The sequence below is a fragment of the Brettanomyces bruxellensis genome, chromosome 9 (genome assembly GCF_011074885.1).
Source record: "Brettanomyces bruxellensis chromosome 9, complete sequence".
Lineage (NCBI taxonomy): Eukaryota > Fungi > Ascomycota > Pichiomycetes > Pichiales > Pichiaceae > Brettanomyces > Brettanomyces bruxellensis.
Genome location: NC_054690.1, coordinates 3,005,008 through 3,023,447, shown reverse-complemented (window position 1 = coordinate 3,023,447; position 18,440 = coordinate 3,005,008). Strand labels below are relative to the sequence as shown.

The 18,440-nt window shown below is 36.2% G+C and overlaps 7 protein-coding genes across 7 annotated transcripts; 5 read left to right on the top strand and 2 right to left on the bottom strand.

Moving 5' to 3' along the window:
* Positions 1-1,051: 1,051 nt before the first annotated feature.
* Positions 1,052-4,051, top strand: BRETT_003122 (uncharacterized protein; the record flags this gene model as incomplete). Its single annotated transcript, XM_041281635.1, has 1 exon — positions 1,052-4,051. The coding sequence occupies one exon, from the start codon at positions 1,052-1,054 to the stop codon at positions 4,049-4,051; it is 3,000 nt and encodes a 999-aa protein (XP_041139426.1).
* Positions 4,052-4,301: 250 nt separating this feature from the next.
* On the bottom strand, positions 4,302-6,440 carry BRETT_003121 (uncharacterized protein; the record flags this gene model as incomplete). Its single annotated transcript, XM_041281634.1, has 1 exon — positions 4,302-6,440. The coding sequence occupies one exon, from the start codon at positions 6,438-6,440 to the stop codon at positions 4,302-4,304; it is 2,139 nt and encodes a 712-aa protein (XP_041139425.1).
* A 968-nt stretch (positions 6,441-7,408) lies between these two features.
* BRETT_003120 (uncharacterized protein) lies at positions 7,409-7,816 on the top strand (the record flags this gene model as incomplete). Its single annotated transcript, XM_041281633.1, has 1 exon — positions 7,409-7,816. The coding sequence occupies one exon, from the start codon at positions 7,409-7,411 to the stop codon at positions 7,814-7,816; it is 408 nt and encodes a 135-aa protein (XP_041139424.1).
* A 614-nt stretch (positions 7,817-8,430) lies between these two features.
* Positions 8,431-9,678, top strand: BRETT_003119 (uncharacterized protein; the record flags this gene model as incomplete). Its single annotated transcript, XM_041281632.1, has 1 exon — positions 8,431-9,678. One exon carries the CDS (start codon positions 8,431-8,433, stop codon positions 9,676-9,678), a length of 1,248 nt encoding a protein of 415 aa, XP_041139423.1.
* Positions 9,679-10,220: 542 nt separating this feature from the next.
* BRETT_003118 (uncharacterized protein) lies at positions 10,221-11,531 on the top strand (the record flags this gene model as incomplete). The annotated part of the gene is made up of 1 exon (XM_041281631.1): positions 10,221-11,531. One exon carries the CDS (start codon positions 10,221-10,223, stop codon positions 11,529-11,531), a length of 1,311 nt encoding a protein of 436 aa, XP_041139422.1.
* A 695-nt stretch (positions 11,532-12,226) lies between these two features.
* Positions 12,227-13,930, top strand: PGM2 (Phosphoglucomutase-2; the record flags this gene model as incomplete). The annotated part of the gene is made up of 1 exon (XM_041281630.1): positions 12,227-13,930. The coding sequence occupies one exon, from the start codon at positions 12,227-12,229 to the stop codon at positions 13,928-13,930; it is 1,704 nt and encodes a 567-aa protein (XP_041139421.1).
* Positions 13,931-14,093: 163 nt separating this feature from the next.
* On the bottom strand, positions 14,094-18,023 carry BRETT_003116 (uncharacterized protein; the record flags this gene model as incomplete). The annotated part of the gene is made up of 1 exon (XM_041281629.1): positions 14,094-18,023. One exon carries the CDS (start codon positions 18,021-18,023, stop codon positions 14,094-14,096), a length of 3,930 nt encoding a protein of 1,309 aa, XP_041139420.1.
* Between the last annotated feature and the right edge of the window lie 417 nt (positions 18,024-18,440).

Sequence of the window (18,440 nt, the reverse complement as noted above, 5' to 3'; positions counted from 1 at the left end):
AAGTCGACTGTCCAGTCTGACATTTTCTTACATTGTTATTGGTACATTAAGATAAGTTTAAATTGAATATTACAACAACTTTGCAGTATCGATACAGCACAAGGGAGCACACAAAAATATATACGGAATCATTGCAATTAGCTTTTTTTGTATATACTTGATATTCTTGAATAAAATGTATGGATCCGTGCATTCACATACCTACAATTCTACCGATAGAAATGAAATATATCTCAAAAATGATTTGTATATCTTGTCCATTGAAGAAAATACAAAACTGATTTGAACTTTTTATATATGCAAATTCTAAAAACATTCTCTTTCCATTAAGTCTTTCTGAGAACTAACTTTCAAAAATTGCTTAAGTTCATCTATACCGATATTCAAGGTCTGAATTGTCTGTATCCATTATTCAGGAAAAAAAATACACTATTTAAGTCCCATAATCCTTCCCTCCTAGCCATTTTTATTTCCTTTTTCTCCCCTCCTCCCCTCAAAAAATTTTACTGCTCCAATCAGATTCAATTTATACAAGTTGTTGCGTTTCGCAGGTCTCTGAGAAAAGGAAACAAAAAAAACTTCATCTCCTCTTTTTCTTCTACGAATCTCACTCGTACTGAAATTCATAAGACAGCGCTTAATCAATATTTGTTTATTCCTCTTGCGATTATAGAACAAACCGTACATAGCTTTGTCTCCACATTAATAGTGAAAGAACAAGTAAATTTGTCAATTACGACTTGTTTTCTTACCACTTGTGTGTCTTGACTGTCACCCGATTGTCTCTTTACTATTACTAAATCTTCAGTTGAACTTGATTTTAAGAAACAAGGCATCAGTTACAGGGCCAGGTGTCCATCTCTTTTCTACTCATTAACTCGCTATACTAAGCAAGCAGACTTCTTCCGTCCTCGACAATCTTTTGCCGTTCGTTATTCTGTCAATATTATTGTCAGCGCATATATTTCTTAGTTATCAATTATTATATTATTTGTTGCTTTAGGTTGAAATTGTTTTCCATTCCTTAAATTCTATTAAATTTTGGATAATCATGAATAAGGAGAGTTTTATAAATGTGTTTCCACTGCAGCTCAAGAATTTGATTACGAATTCAAATGGTTCTTCTTCAATGGAAGGTTTGTCATCCGATCAAACATCTTGTTCTTGTGCCGCACAGAGTAAGCCATTTGAGCAGAAGGTGGAGCAACTTGTGGTTTCAAAGCTTCTTGAGCAAAAAGGGATTATATTCACCGATGTTGATGATATCCAGCTCAAACTTTTTGACGTTGACTCAACATTATCGCCACCTGAATTTGATAAATTGGCAGGAAGGTTAAATCCTCATAACAGGATAGTGTTGTGTGAGAAGGTGAAACTTATTTATGGATTTAATTCATTGACTCCGTTTATTATCCGCCTAATTGATATTCTAGGCTTTTCTACCTTTTTTTCAATCTTTGACATTACATCTAATATCAAGTTATATGGCTTTTACAGCCTAAATTACACAAATCCGGTTGAAATTCTTGTCAAGCAAATTCGCCATGACCTTTTTATTGTCAAGTCTTTTAAGGAGTTTACTATTCAAGAGATGAAAAAAGAGCATGATTTTCATCTACCGTACAAGGAGTTTAAACGTTTGAATTTAAACGATGGAAACTTGGTCGTTGTCAAAATTTTATTTAAGAATGAGCAGAAGCCCATTGACCTGTCTTTGATAAAAACTTTACTTCCTCGTATTGAGTTGCTTCATTTGTCGTTAGAAAGTGAATCAAAGTTGAAGCCGTTTAACGATTTAATTGACCAATACGGGAAGCAATTAAATTACCTGAAGTTTGGTGTTAACCGTGGAACATTCAAAAAAATTCCAGTCAAAAATTCCATCAAAACAGTAAAGTTAGTGAATATTGATAACTTGAGTTTTATTAATGATTTAAAAGACTGTCAATCATTGGATGTTTTCTTTGACAACTGGGAGTTACGGAAAAATTGTGATATCAAATTCCAGCAAAATTTTATAATTGATTTTGACGTGAGTCAGAGAATTGAGAGCTTAAGAACATTGAATATATTCCATACATATCTGGATTCCAAAGATTTGAACAAATTAAAATTTTTTCCCAATCTCACCTATTCAAAAATAAGTTATGTTATTTTGGACAAGAATGGATTTGACATGAGTGAATGCAAAAAGCTGCAAGAACTCAAAATTCATTTCACCTATCATAAAACTTCTGGGGATTTGGAAGAGAGCAATACATCCGGAACTAACACGGGAGAAGACATAAACTCTGAAATTCAATGGCCACCAAATGCTAAAAAGCTTTCGATTACCATACACAATATTAAAAATTTGGTTCAGAACTTTAGTATCCGGCTAAACATTTTAAAAAAGATAGCTAAGCCTTTACCTCCATCAATTGTCGATTTGTGTATCGATATTTCATACGATACTGGAGGGTCAGGACCAGAACTATATTCGATTTCCAGGGACGATATTTTAAAGATTTCGACATTAATCAACAAAATATTAACGAATAAATTGGAGAATCTTAAATTGAAAGGAATATCAAGATATAACTACAAAATTGGTAAGCCATTGATTTTTTCCGCCATCAATTTTCCTCAAAGTTTGAAGTTGCTTTCTCTTAATGATTTCATTCTAGATTACAATTTTATCAATTTGCCCAACTTAAAGAAACTATATTTTGAGCATTCGCTGTTTGACTCAGACTTCAGGCTTCCGGATTCGGATGAAATTCTGATTGAAAAATGTACCTTCAAGGATTTAGGGCATATTCCTTCGGATTCAAGCAGAATCGAGTTTAAGATGTGCACATTCCGAAAGGTCCCAACGTATAGTGGTGATGTTTCTAATGTGGTTATTAACAATTGCAGAGTGATGGAGCAGCCGACAAATAATGTGTTTCAATTTCAACAGCAGTTGCATATGCGCAATGATGGACGTTCTATGTCTTCTCAGGGTCAAAATCGTAATCAACAAAGGATATTACAATCAAAGGGAAACGGCGAGCAACATATTATTGGTGGTACTCATCGTGGAGGTTCTTCTTTTGGAATGAAACCTTTTACATCCAACTCAACATTTTCGCCAAATTCTTCGTCAATTCCAGCAGGTGGTATGCCAAATAGCTTTGGTAAACAGCAGCGTTTTGGAGATGCCCAGACAAATCTCTATCAAGATAATAATATGGAGATACAACATGGAAGCCGTCAACCTTTGCCGGCTATTTTTACCCCTGACTTTGGTTCACAGAATTTGCAACTAGAACCGCAAACAATACAACCTGGCACAATTCCTCAACATCCGATGCTTACTTCTACTTCCCTTGGAGGATTGCGTAATTCAGATCCGGCTCGTGTTTCTCAGATGAAGCCATCTTCATCTGTCAATCAGTTACTGACAGCGCAACCGCAGGATTACGGTATGGTTAACTATAATTATATGGGAAATACTTCTCAACTCACTAATTTTGTTGAAAGTAATTTAGATGCACGGTTTAATAATTTATCACTCTCCAATTCTTACCAATACGCAGGAAATAATTCGCCAACAGGCAATGGAAATATTGGTAGAAACACCCAGGAGCGACGGATAAGCAGCCCACCTTTGGGATCTTATTCTATGACTCCTTCTAATTCTTCTACACAACAATCTCAGAATGGAATGGTTTCTAATTCTCGTCAGAATTCGTGTATGTCTTATTCAAGACTCATAAATCAATTTGATCATAACGCGACTGTCCCTACCAATGGAGGTTCGAGTTCTAATACAGGCTACGGCTTGCTGACGCCTTCGTTTGGCAGTACTTATAAATCTCAAGGTGAGAATGTGTTCGGATACTTTAAAAAAGAATATAACGATTACTCTCCTTCATGTTCACCTGCCGTCATGCCATTAATGCAGACAACTCAGGATGTTTTTGATGGTGAACAGCCTTTTATAGGGGTTAACGATCGGAATTCTTCTTCAAAGATGCACCAAGAAACTGGACACTCCGATTCCAGCAGAATATCAAATGACTTTTAAACTATCTTTTTACTACTACTTAATACTCATCAAATGTTGACACTATTTTCCTATCCAAACTCTTGCTCTGAAGACAATTATTTGCAAAAGAAAGTTTCTTTCCATCTCTTTTTCATTTTTATATATTAATTATTAACATGTTACATATTATCATAAGTTTAAGCATGAACTAGAAGTACTTTTTCACAAATATACAGACATTTGATCTAATAAGTACATATTAAGGATATTACAAAACGATTAATCCATTTCACAAATGAATAGACAGTAAGTCATAGTTGCTGAACTGTTTGTTACAACTTGGACACTTCCTCATCCTAGAGGCAAGACGATTATGAATGCATTCACTGCAGAAGCAATGTCCACATGACTTGAGTGTCACGTTCTTGAAGTTCTTATTACATAGTTGGCATTTCGTCATAGTTAACAAAGCTTGATCAATTGCATCATCTTCAGCCGATCTTGAATTCGATCTGTACTTTGCAATGAGCTTTTCAAGTTCATGAACCTTAGACTCGTTTGATTCATTTTTGGAGTTGAGAGAAGAGATTACTTTATCTTTTTCACCAAGAGCCTCTTGCTTTCCGAAAAGTTCGGTTTTCAAAGAATCAAACTCTTTTTTTGTCGAACTGAGTTTAATTTCTGCTTCTCTACTAGCATTCTTCTGATACATCAAATCATTTGTATATAATGATTCAACTTCCTTCAACTTAGAGTACAATGACTTCTCCACATCCAACTTTTCAATTAGTCTCTTTTCGTTTGACCTCAACACATCAATTAGATCAGCTTGCTTCGAAATACTACCTTTTAAAATTTTATTCTGAGCTGTTAACGCATCCTTGGCTCTCATAGCTTGAAAATATTTTTCGTCCGCCCTACTTTTTTCAACGCTGAGTTTGTTAATATAAGCGTCTGATTCAACATATCTAGAGAGTTTTGTTGCAAATGATTTTCTAATTGATGTAAAAGCCTCTTCCATCTGCTTCAATTCTTTGATTAAAAGTTTATTTTTTCTAATCAAAGAGATCTTATCCGGAGTTTCCTCTTTAATATCATCAACGCTTCCATCCTCAGGATCCATTTCGATTTTACTAGTAACAATGAGCTCATCCAGTCTTTTTTGTAAACTTTCATTCAATTGTCTGTACTCATCGCAAAGCTCTGTCTTCCCCTTTTCAGCTTTCAAAATGTTGTTCTCAGAACGAAGCTTATCTCTATCAGCACGAATTCGATTTATATCACTTTCTAGCTTGGTAATGTAAGCAGCATTTGCAGCTATTTGTGATTTTGCATCATCCTCCAGTTGTTTTTTATGTGCAGTTAGGTTCGACTCCATATCATATAATTGGGATTCAATTTTTGAGCTATTGAACTTGATTTGATTTAACTGAGCTGTTAACTCAGAATTTCTAGTTATGACCGACTGATAAGCCGGACTTCCCTTGAGATCATCCTCGGAAAGGTTGCTCAACCTAGATCTCAGTCCGCTAATTTCCTTTTGTAATACCGAGATATTAGTAAGCTCTTTCTGAAGTTGCTCTTTCACATTTTTATGCTCATTCTTAAGGCTTGAAAATGCAACTTTCAAATCCTCAAGTTCATACTTTACGGCTTGAGCCTCTTTCAAGCTTGATTCCCCTTCTATATTACCATCCACACTCGAGCTTGAATTCGTATTTCCCTTTTTTCCTTCTTCTTCCTCCTTCAGTTCTTCCCTGTCATGAAGGTTATCACTTATCCTGTCCAAAGACTTTGATTTCTTAACATCAACTTTTTTGATATACTTATCAAGCTCTTGATTTAGATCTTCTATTTTTTCCTTAAGCATTTTATTTTCACCTTCCAGATTGGATTTGAATGCATTCAAGTTTGTGAAGGAATCTTCCAACTCCAATAACTTGTCATCTCTGTTCGTAACAGGTAATGACAATATGGGCTGCAATAGAGCTATTAGCTTTTCCCTTTTCTCTTTAAGTTCCTCTGTTAAAGCTTTGGTTTCACCGGATGTTCTATCATTCATCTCTGGAACCGAAATAAGAAGATGTTGGTTGAACTCCGAGCCATCCTCGTTTTCAATCTTGGTGATTAAATCAAAATTTTTAAAATTATCAATGATTTCAGACCACCAGTTATTTATTATATGGTAATATTTGCTGAGGATTGTATACTTTCCGTTCATCTTTTTAACTTCTTTCCTAAGTCTTTGGTTACGATGACGTATAGTGTTCAAGAGCCTGTATATAGCTTCTTTTTGATAATAAACCACGTCATCCTGAGAAAGAAGGCCACCATCAGTAAGCTCCTCTAATGGTGTATCAGATCTCTTCATTCTCTTCGAAGGCCTATCTTCGAAGGAAGGTATATCACCGCGTTTTGACGAAGGCATTATGTACAATTTAAAGCTGAAGATGTTATGCAAATTACCTTCAACCAGAAAGAAGCAGATCAATTATGTAATTCTCCCTGGTCTTAAAATCAATGTGTTAATTATATTAAAATGTTGAAAACGTTTGATTTAGCGGTGTGCTTGTATATGAATCATTGAACTAAAATATAAAGCAGGCACTTATAGGATAGAATGATAGCCTTAGAAGAAGCGTGAAATCTTTTGGTGTAAAAAATATTCAACTATGAAAAAAATATTCATTAGAAAAAAAAAGAAAAAAGTACGCTATTAAGATTTTTGGTGGAAAATAGTAAATAAACAAATAATTTAGTAGTTAAATTAACGGTAGTCAAAATAGCACACCTTATCAACACTTGTGCATTACATTTAATTACTAGTTAGGATTAAAATTTGGTCCACACATATACTTTTACCGAATGTTCTAATGCCCTCCTACAACCAAGTAATTGTCCGGGTAATAGTACAACATATTGGTCGATCGACGTGGTCTACGGTCTAGATTAGGAGGTAATTTGGACTGAAGCATGAGCGCAGTTGTGTAATAGCTCTATCAATTCGGTAGCAAATATTTTGAAAGGATTATACAAGATAATAAAAATAAGTTAAATGTTGGAGAAGCACGTTCAAATTCTTCTGGCAGAGAATTGGCGGTAACATAAATATGACGCTCATGTAAAGGAAAATGTAAGTAGGCTGATATCATTCGTCTGTTACGAGCAAAAAAAAGTCTGGGGATAATAAGGGAGAAAAATTAAAACGAAAAGTCAATGGCGTGCGGGAGCGAAGGTGGAGGAAATAGAAAATTGTTTAGAAGAGTATTCTCACTCAAACCGGTAGTTATATATATATATATGTGCATTCTCCCTTTTTTCATTTTGATTATTGTACAGCACATATTCTTTCTTCAGCACAACTAACTGCTTCGTTTACTCAGATAGAAAATAAAAATGTTGAAACAATTTAGTATTGCGGCAAAGAACGCCACTAGGCTTCCTTATATGATGGCTGCTAGAGCTGTCAGACCTTCTGCTTTTACCCCGGTGAGGTTTACGAGATTTGTTTCGACTGGTTCGCCACTAACAAAGGAAGATGTTTTGGCAAGAACGGTTTCAGTATTGAAGTCATTTGACTTGAAGAACAGTGGTGATAAGATAGGTTTGAACACACAGTTCACTAAAGATTTGGGTATGGATTCTTTGGATTACAATGACGCATTAGTTGCTTTAGAGGAAGAGTTTGACGTTGTCTTTGATGATAAGTCTGCCAACGAGATTAAGACTGTGGGTGAAACTGTGAACTATGTTCTCAAGAATTATCTTCCAGAACAGCAGGATTTGGACAGGGAGGTCCGTTAAAGAATTGTCGGTCATTATTCTGTATATATATAGGAAGTTTGCTTCATTATCATGATTTGAAAAGCATAAATAAAAATTTACCATTATTGATTGTTGTTAGGTTTTTTGTTATATTTAATAATTAACCAGATAGATATTCGTCCGTATTTTAGTTTTCGGGTTTATATGCGTATTTGGTCAAAGAAAGGAGCGCATATATCGGAAAGGTATTTTCTGGTGTATCTATTTGATGCGTGCATGTCTTTATTTATTAAATTTATACTACTACTTTTCAAAGTAAAATTACAGCACCGTTGAACCTAGAGGTAGAATTCTGGTATAAATTGTTAAATATGTAAAAGTTAGCTCCCGCTCCAAATCCAGTACAGCTAGGTTTTAACGCTAACATTTGTTACATAAAGCTTTGCAGTTCCAATTCCGATGTTTTTTTTGTTTCTCAAAAAAAAATTACGTGCCAATAATTTATTAGGCGCAATCGTTGTATTCCGATCCGCCTATAAGCCGTACATCATTCTATTTCGCTGTCACCAATTATCTTCTTTCAAGTGTTCCTTGCTTATTCTAACTTATATTCTTTGTTCGATAAAGTTCTCAAATTTAATCAAGATTCAATTATGAGTGCTGATCACCAAGATATTAAGAATATTACTGATACTGTTAACAAGTTACAGCTAGAAGAAGATAATAACTCTGGAAACACAGTAGAGAGTCGAAATTTTCAAATAAATACAGTCAATGGAGACACCGAAGTCTTGTCTGCAAATTCTGATACGGATGAAGAAGAATCTGAAGAGGACAATGATAATGACGATTCTCAGTCAAAGCTAGTTGAGGCGGAAGCAGCATTTAAACAAAAGGAATTTAAAAGGATTAAGGAAACTTATGGAATGACGGAAATTCCGGACTCTACACCACAGATACTTCCCTCTGATAAGGAATTAACAGAAGATATTCCATTGGATACTGACTATATTGATCTTATTCATATGAAAATTGCTTCATTAGAATCTCTTGGATTATCAAGGTTTAATAAGGTGGAGAGCTTGGCCTTAAGAGATAATTTGATTGTGTCGTTGCATGAACTCAAACATCTTTCCTGTAAGAGCACATTGCAAGAACTAGATCTTTATGATAATCGTATTAAGCACTTATCACATCATATCAATTCACTCAAAAATCTCAAAACATTGGATTTATCGTTTAATAATATTAAACACATTAAGCATTTGGATAATTTATCAAAGTTAGAGAATTTGTACTTTGTGCAAAATAAGATTCATGTGATTGAAAATTTGGATGGTCTCAAAAATTTGAAGAATTTAGAGTTTGGAGGAAACAAGATTCAGAGAATATCTGAATCGCTACTCGACCTTCCTACTCTTGAACAATTGTGGCTTGGACAAAACCGCATTACAAAATTTGAAAATCTAGAGAATTTAAAAAACCTTCGAATACTCTCAATACAGTCAAACAGAATTGATCATATTGGTGGTCTCGATTCTCTAGAGAGCCTTGAGGAACTTTATGTTTCGCATAATAGGTTGACAAAGATTGAAGGATTAGATAATCTTAAGAAACTTGAAATTTTGGACATAACTGGAAATAAAATAACCAAAATAGAGAACATGAAACATCTCAAAAATCTCACCGATTTTTGGGCTTCATATAACTTGATAGATTCATTTGAAAGCATCAGTGATGAGCTCAGCGAACTACCCAAGCTTGAAACGGTTTATTTTGAGGGAAACCCTATACAATTGAAAAATCCTGCACAGTATAGAACGAAGGTTAAACTTAACTTAGGTAAATCCCTAAGAAAAATTGATGCTTTGTATATTGCTTCAAACAGAATGGTACAGTAACGTACTCTCTTTTTACTACTTGTTTGATATGCTTTTAGAACCAGCGTTTTAATATCCTTGGCCCTATAGTAAGCAAATTTTGTAAGTAATCTAATGATATTGCTAGATCATTCGAACATTGACTTACAGAGATCTCTGAAAGTCCGATGTAGAGTAGAAGACAGAAAAATCACAAGCATACAATGCATTTAACGTTGCTTTTACCCCTCAGTGGAGAGTGTGAAGGTTCACTTTCCCACAAATAATTATATCAATAAGGTTATTGTTTGTTCAGTTAAGACTAGAAAACATACTCTTGTTCGAAAATATTTTCCCCGCAATCATGAATGAACTTAGTGCTAGGCTCTAACAAAAGATGAAAATACACCGAGGATTTTTTTTTTCGGCTATTCCTATCGGCCAAATTTTCAGGAGACGTTTATTGATTTTCGTATATAAGACGGTCGGAAGATCACTGTTTACCAGACCCTCATCCTCTCTAACATCAAAACACAGATATCATAATTTTTAAACCAACTTGCTTAAATTTAGGAATACAAAGTATGCTTCGGCAAAAAGCTCTATTTACTGTCACACTAAAACGAAGCAATTCTTTTCTTATCGGACAACGATCTCGTCAATCAACGTGGAGTAATGTGCCGCAAGCTCCACCCGATAAAATTCTTGGATTAAAAGATTTGTTCCAAGCTGATGACAATCCAAATAAAATAGATTTGGGGGTTGGTGCATATAGAGACAATAATGGGAATCCTTGGATTCCCCTTTCTGTTCGACATGCCGAGAACATTCTCTATAACACTGAGAAAGAAAAAGAATATTCACCAATACTAGGAAACAATACTTTCATCACATGCGTCCAAAGGTTGTTATTCAGTCAAGATGCCTATGGAAGAAGGCTATTAAATGATGGCAGGATAGCCACTGCTCAGGGTCTATCTGGGACAGGATCTCTTAAAATTCTGGCAGAATTCTTGCGGCGCTTTAATCCCGAGAGTCCAGTCATGCTGCCGGATCCAACATGGGCGAATCACAAATCAATCATGCAGTATTCAGGTCTCCGTACTGAGACATATCGTTATTATGATTGTAACAAGAAAAGCATTAATATTGAAGGAATGTTGGGTGACATTAATATGTGCAAGCCGGGAACTGTGGTTCTGATTCACCTCTGCTGTCACAATCCAACCGGAGCAGATCTAAAATTAGAGGACTGGCATAAAGTTATAGAAATCATGCATCACAAAGAACTCATACCTTTCTTTGATTCTGCCTATTTGGGATTATGCTCGGGAGATCCAATTAAAGATTTAAAGCCATTATTCATGGTTAATAAGGCTGTTGTTGAAGGACATTTACCTACATATCTTTTAGCGCAATCTTTTGCAAAGAATATGGGATTGTATGGCGAAAGGGTTGGTTCTTTCTCTATCATCTGTTCAGATAAAAGTGAGAAACAGCGTGTGAACTCGCAGCTCGCACAAATTGTGCGATCCTCATATTCTTCACCGCCATGTCATGGATCCAAATTAGTAAGTATCATTCTCAGTAACGAGAACCTATACTCTGAATGGTTGATGGATATTAAAACGATGGCCGAAAGATTGAACTCGGTTAGAATCATGTTGTTTGAAAGCTTAACTAACAAGTATCATAGTGATGTTGATTGGAGTCACTTACTTACACAGAGAGGTATGTTTTGCCTAAGTGGATTGACAAGGCAGCAGGTCCAAAGACTTAGATCCGAACGATCTATTTATATGACTTCTGATGGTAGGATATCATTAGCCGGTATAAATTCGAGTAATCTGGATTACTTGGCCAGATCAATATGTGATGTTACTTCAAAAAAATAACACTGCACTAGGCCTAATGATATTGCAGCTACTCGAAACTTACCGCTGACAAGGGGAATGTTCATTTAGCCTGCACGTCTGTATTGAAATATATGCTAACTACATATTTGTAGAGCAATGGACTTCTCCGGTAATTCTGCAGGAAGCCTGTATTTGATCACGAATAATTCAAAGTTAAAATTTTGTTTCATCATTTTCCGTGTTACTTTTATACACTATTATAATACCATCTAATCAGGTCTGAAAGGCAGACAATCAAAAAACTCATCTCTCCACATTTTCTAATTAATAATTTCGAATCAAAAGGAAGAATACCAAGAGGGAATTTGAATAATAATTATCCGCGGCTGCTCCTAACAAGGGGTCACTAGCATTAAGAACAATAGGTCGCGGATGCTAGAAAACCGGACTAACAATGTTCTCTCACAGTTTAAATTTTTTTTGCTCATCAGTGAAGAACAATAATGTGGGGATGCTGCTGCCTCCCGAAGAATCACAATTACTTGAAAGGCTGCCCCGTGTTCTTCACGGGGTAAAGTATATAAATTCCTTTAATTTACGTTGACACTACAAAATATAATTTTTGAAAGGAATATTTACATAGTTGTGTAAGATATTGCATTCACAGAACGCAATATTATTTTAATATAAACTTGAGCTTTGTTTGGTTACTTGTTTTTATAAATCAGCAAATCATGGAATTTACAATTACAAAAGTTGACACAGTCCCATACGAAGATCAGAAGCCTGGAACTTCGGGTCTTCGGAAACGTACCAAAGTTTTTCAGGAAAAGAATTACACTGAGAACTTTCTCCAGTCTATTTTTTCTGCAATGCCTGGCGGGCCATCTGGAAAGACCCTTGTTGTTGGAGGTGATGGACGATATTATAACGATCATTTTCTCAACTTGATTGCGAAGATAGGTGCAGCTAATGGTATTAAGAAGTTGGTCATCGGTCACAATGGTTTGTTGTCCACACCTGCAACGTCACATTTGATTCGTTTGTACAATGAGCAAGGTAAGACTGTTGATGGAGGTATTATTCTTACTGCTTCCCATAATCCAGGTGGATCCGATAAGGATTGCGGTATTAAATACAATCTATCTAATGGTGGCCCAGCACCTGAGCCTGTGACAAATAAGATTTGGGAGATTTCCAAGAAACTTTCCTCATATAGTATCATCAAAAATTTGCCCGATCTTGATCTGTCCAATGTCGGCACGAAGTTGTATGGCTCGTTGGTGGTTGAAGTTGTTGATTCGACAGCCGAATACGTCAAGATGTTAAAGCAGATATTTGATTTTGATTTGATTAAGCGTTTTATAAAAGAACGTCTACCGAAGGGCTTTACGTTTGTGTTTGACGGTCTTAATGGTGTTACGGGTATCTATGGAAAAGCAATTTTCGTTGATGAGCTAGGCTTGCCTGATACATGGATCCAAAATTGTGTTCCATTACCTGATTTTGGCGGAAAGCATCCGGATCCAAACTTGACTTATGCTCGTTCGCTTGTTGATCGTGTGGACCAAGATAATATCTCTTTTGGTTGTGCATCCGATGGTGATGGAGACAGAAATATGATTTATGGCGCCAATGCATTTGTTTCGCCTGGTGATTCCGTTGCTATTATCGCAGAGCATGCTGCTGACTGCATTCCATACTTTAAGAAGACTGGTATTAGGGGCTTAGCTAGATCAATGCCAACTTCCGGTGCGATTGATCTTGTTGCTGAGGACAAGCACTTAAACTTTTATGAAGTTCCGACTGGATGGAAGTTTTTCTGTGCACTATTTGATGCAAAGAAGTTGTCTATCTGTGGAGAAGAGTCTTTTGGTACTGGATCAGATCATATCAGAGAGAAAGATGGTTTGTGGGCAATAATGGCATGGTGGAATCTTTTAGCATACTTCTCGGAAACAAATCCTGATGTCGAACCAACTATTGCTAACGTTCAGCATGCTTTCTGGAAGAAATATGGAAGAACGTTTTTTACCAGATACGACTTTGAAGGACTTTCGAAGGAGGCCGGGGAAAGTGTCATGAATGCTCTCGGCTCTAAAATTTCTGATTCTGGATTCATTGGAAGTTCGATAGGATCGGCTAAAGTTACAAATGCATCGGACTTTTCTTACACCGATCTTGATGGTTCTGTCTCGGACCATCAAGGTCTTGTTGTCAAGCTTGACTCTGGTGCACGTTTTGTTCTCAGATTATCTGGAACAGGATCAGCCGGTGCAACTATTAGACTCTACTTAGAAAAGCATGCAGCTGATACTTCAGATGCTGTCTTGGATACCCCGACCGCAAAATATCTTGGAAAGACAATGCGGGAAGTTTTGCAGTTTTTGCAACTCAAAAAGTTGATCAACACAGAAACCCCAACAGTGATCACTTGATCTGATCAGTCACATCCCAGTATATATCTTCTTTTTTGGTGGAGATCAGGTTACTATCTTTCTTATTATTATTTTTTTTTCATCTTTATTTAAGTTAAATAAGTTCTTAATTACAAGAATAAAGTATATAATATGTGTTTTAAGTCTTTTCGTAAATAAATGGTCATTCCCGAATTTCGATATTGTTCCTAACAGAGAGTTTGGAGCTTCTGAACGCATCTCCAGAACCAAATAGTCCGAGTACTGCTGGAAGAAATATCAAAGCATGTAAAGATGATATTATTATTAGGGAAAGCCACATCCTAAAATAGTATACCTGAAATATTTTAGATCTCGTAAATCCAAGAACCGAAATGCCAATCAATTTCGTCAGTGTGATGCCACTTAAAGTGGCGCCACCAATAAAGCAAAGAGATGAATACGCTCTTGCCGTGGTTCCTCTTAAAATGTTATGATCATTTTTATGAATAATCGTCTTAGTGCAAAAGTTGAAATATCTTATCATGTGGACAGAAAATTCCACAGCCAAACCAAGACAAATCATCAAGTTCACTAAAGAAACCGCATTGAGGGAAACATTAAAAATGGCCATGGATGCAGCAACATCAACAAGTATAAATAGGGCAGAGACAGTCAATATCATACCGTTCTTTGGACATCCTAATAAAAAGCTGGAGAGACTAAAGACAACTGCAAGTCCCACAGCTATGAGTCGCACAGAAAGTGAAACAATTGTTTCATACTGAACAAAGAAAATATAAAATGGGGAATATGCAAACACATCAAGATTGGGCTGTTCCTCTTTGATCTCTTTTGTGATTCTAAGTGAATGATGATAAGCATTAATAAAGTCATCTTGCGAATGTAATTGATTGTGTGAATTTCTGAATGTAGAACGAAAAACATTTCCATTCTTAAAAGATAGAGAACTAGAGTAAGGAGCTTTACCTCCTAGAGCACACATATCAGATGGAGATTGTATCCATTCCGCCAGATAAGTATTAAACTCATTACCTTCTGGAAAACCACTCATATCAAATTTCCACTCATGATCTTTGAAGCATGTTTGACACTGACGAGATGATTGCCACGGCTGACAGAAGTCTTTACCATCATGCTCTGCAAAGCCACCTCCGCTAGTCGATTTTTTTATCCGACAGCATGATGCTAAGTCTGGATTAAGCCACAAAAGAAAATCATCAACCCAACTAGCAACCGGCTGTGCAATTGTACTCTCATTGCTTCGTTTATACTCCTGTTGCAAAATATTAACAAGCGACGTTGAATTACACGTTGTAAATCGTCCACAAAGGCTTCTTTGACCATCTCTAGAGCTTGCATTAACCCCATCAACAACCCAATATATTGGAGGTCCAACATTGAGATATTTGTACATATCATCAAAATATTCAACCAAATGTGAATCTTGAGGCATTGCTAATCTTTGATCTAGCCCAAGTTTTATACTCGGAAGAATGCATAAAGAAGCTGTAAACCATGTAAAAAAAAATGCTAGGATAGCTTTAGGATGAGAATTATGAAAAATTGCTGGAGCCAAATACTTGGAAAGCAATGTTTGAAGAACACCTCCCGTCGACCGACCCTTATTAGATGACTCTTCTGAGTTTTGCTGATCACTAGGCTCCATCAAGGAACTTGTTTCGAGGGCATTGTCAGGGCCTTGGCCAATTTTTACAAAAGGAAATAAGTCCAAGCGATTATCTTCAATCCGTTTTTGGTCTAAAGTCAGAATTGAAATAAAGGCAGTCAACTGAAGGATGGTGTTAATTAAAATAGCCAATGAGGAATATATTGCAAAATTTCGAACTGCTGGCATATCAACAAAGCTTGCTAGTATAAAACAACACAATTCACAAGATGCACTAAGTAAAATGCTAGGTCCAACATTTGACAATGTTTGAGCCACGCGTCTTTCCACTGATAAATTCAAGCCTTTGGTGGAACAGTCTACCTCGCAAAGTTCGTTGTAAATAAGAAAGATGTTATCGACGCCAATTGCTAGGACTAGGAATGGTATCACCTCAGCGATAATCAACGTAGATTTAAGATGAAACATACTGCAGATTCCTACTGATGACATAACCGATAAGAGAACAATGAAAATTCCAGAGAGCCCTAAACCAAACCTGGTTTTTAGTAGTACTTGTTTTAGGAAATCGTGTATGCCCGTAGAATTCTTATCCCCTCCGAGAAATTTCCCAACCCCGGATCCACCAAGGGAAAGTGATATATAAGCAAACATAGCAAGATAAGAAAGAATAATTATGCGTGCATCCGTGTTGCTAGATTTATTTAATTCCATTTGGACCGAAATTTCAGAACTATATGAAATGTTCACATTCCATTTCCGTGCTTCCGGAATGAGTGTTGTAGAAACGTATCTTTCAAACTGTTTTTCCCATGCAGCTGCCGACCGGATATAATCACTGTTTGGGTCGGCGTCATTATTAGATACTAAGGTAATAACAAACGCCGGTGCATCTAGAACCGCATTGCTCTCATTAGTACCAAAAAGAAGGGACGACGAAAGAGGTTGCTGGAAAGGCGGGAGACAATTAACTGGTGATACTGCACATGATTGTATTTTTTGCTTCCACGACGTTTTAGGTAAAAATCGAATGTCGCCCTGAAAATATTGTGTAAATGATTCTAAAACGCACGCACTTCCTGTAGGCTTTAGACAAAGGTCCGAATATTTAACCTCAGAGTCAGAACTAGTTCTCACGGCTATTTCTTGTATTTCCTTTTCCTTGGAAAACCACCATTGGATGAATTCATAATTTTGAAAAATGCTCTCTTTAGTGGCATTCGAAACAAAAAGCTGCTCCGTTCTGTAAAAAGGGCCAAATTCCGAATCAAATATCTGTTTTTGTTTAAAAGCTGCGGCCTTTGGGCTAACCCATAAATTAACCGGATCTGTCTCAATTTCAAGAGTTAACATAAATGCACTTAATATTGCTGCAATTAATATAGAAAGTCCAACAATAATACAAGGATGATTAGAGCAAGTAAACCCAAGTTTATAAAAAACTTGTTCAAGGTTATCATTAATGCTATATGTTTTGATGCCAAATTTTGGGTCTACTTCCAGCGAGTTATCGATATCGTGACAAGCATTTCGGTCTTGATTTTCATCTTCTAGTGAAGAACTGTCTTCAGTTAGCAGGGGTGCACCCCTTTGAAATAACTTAAACAACTCATCATTCCGTTTGTTGACCAATAAAAAGATGAAAACATAGAAAACTGCAACACCAAAGTAGCATATTAATACGGTGAAAGAAAGACATGGTAAGCCCTCAATCGTGCACCGCCGATCTCTCTTCAAAGGTGATAATTCAGGACAAACTTTGGAACAGTCAGAACATGAACATCGAAATTTTGGATCTTTGTCATCGCAGCGATGCGACGATACTTTCAAAGGTTTCATGCCAGAATTTGATTTATATTTGAAGTTAATCTGAAAAGGAGAACCTCCAAGCATTGGCTTCTTATCGCCTAAAAACTTTAAAAACTCCGTATAATTTCTGGCCCCACCTCCAATTAAATCCATGGCATAACCATTTGTAGCACCAAATTTGATACTTTTGCAGGAATCATAGAACGTTGGAGAAAATTCTTCATCGTCTATATAAAAATCAAGTTCGTCAACAATATAATTGCCTGTTAACGAAGTTCCTACTTTTGTAACGTTAACAAAGGTTGATTGATTTTGTGAACAAGTAAAATGGCAAAACAGCTGGAAAAAGTTCTCCTGGCATGCTGGGCATGATGAGATTAAAGGTCGTACTTTGTCTAGATTTTGTTTAAGTTGATGAATTTGTTCTATGTCACAGCAAGTTGTGTCGACATTTTTCCACGAATCACCGCATATACCCACAATTTCATCGATCTCCGACGCAGTAAGTTTTTGAGCTGGTACATTGTTAGGTTCCGGAATATCTATGAATGTTTCTTTGCCCCCTATGCCATACAAGGCACAGTAGCCAGGTTCGTGTCTCGAAGTGTAGGGTACGGAAGCAGAACTAATCGTGCTTAACAGTCCTAAAAACGCAATTAAGAAACTTTGAATCATTTATGTAACAGACTTCTTCCGAATTGCCTTGACTATGTACCGCTCAACAAACCAGCTTTATTATATAAAAGAAGTGATGAAAGAACAGTTCAATTTTTCGATAAGAAAAAAAAAAAAAAAAAAAAATGGGGGACATGTCGATAAGGATTGGATGATACAGGCAACATTGCTAATTAATTAATATGCGGAGATGAGTTTTCCTCTTCTGTAAAGATTTAAACCAAAAATCGCTGGAGGAGTCCTCGGGTTCAGCATAATGAAACTTTATTAAATGGATCATTAATCTGTCGCCATTTTTATTTGAGAGAAGTTAAAAACTTGTCAGAGAAAAATAAGCAGTTGATGTATCTAAGCCTCCTTTTCAATGTTACAAAACCCAAAGCATCTGATGATAGTACAGTTTAGCTGCTACACAAC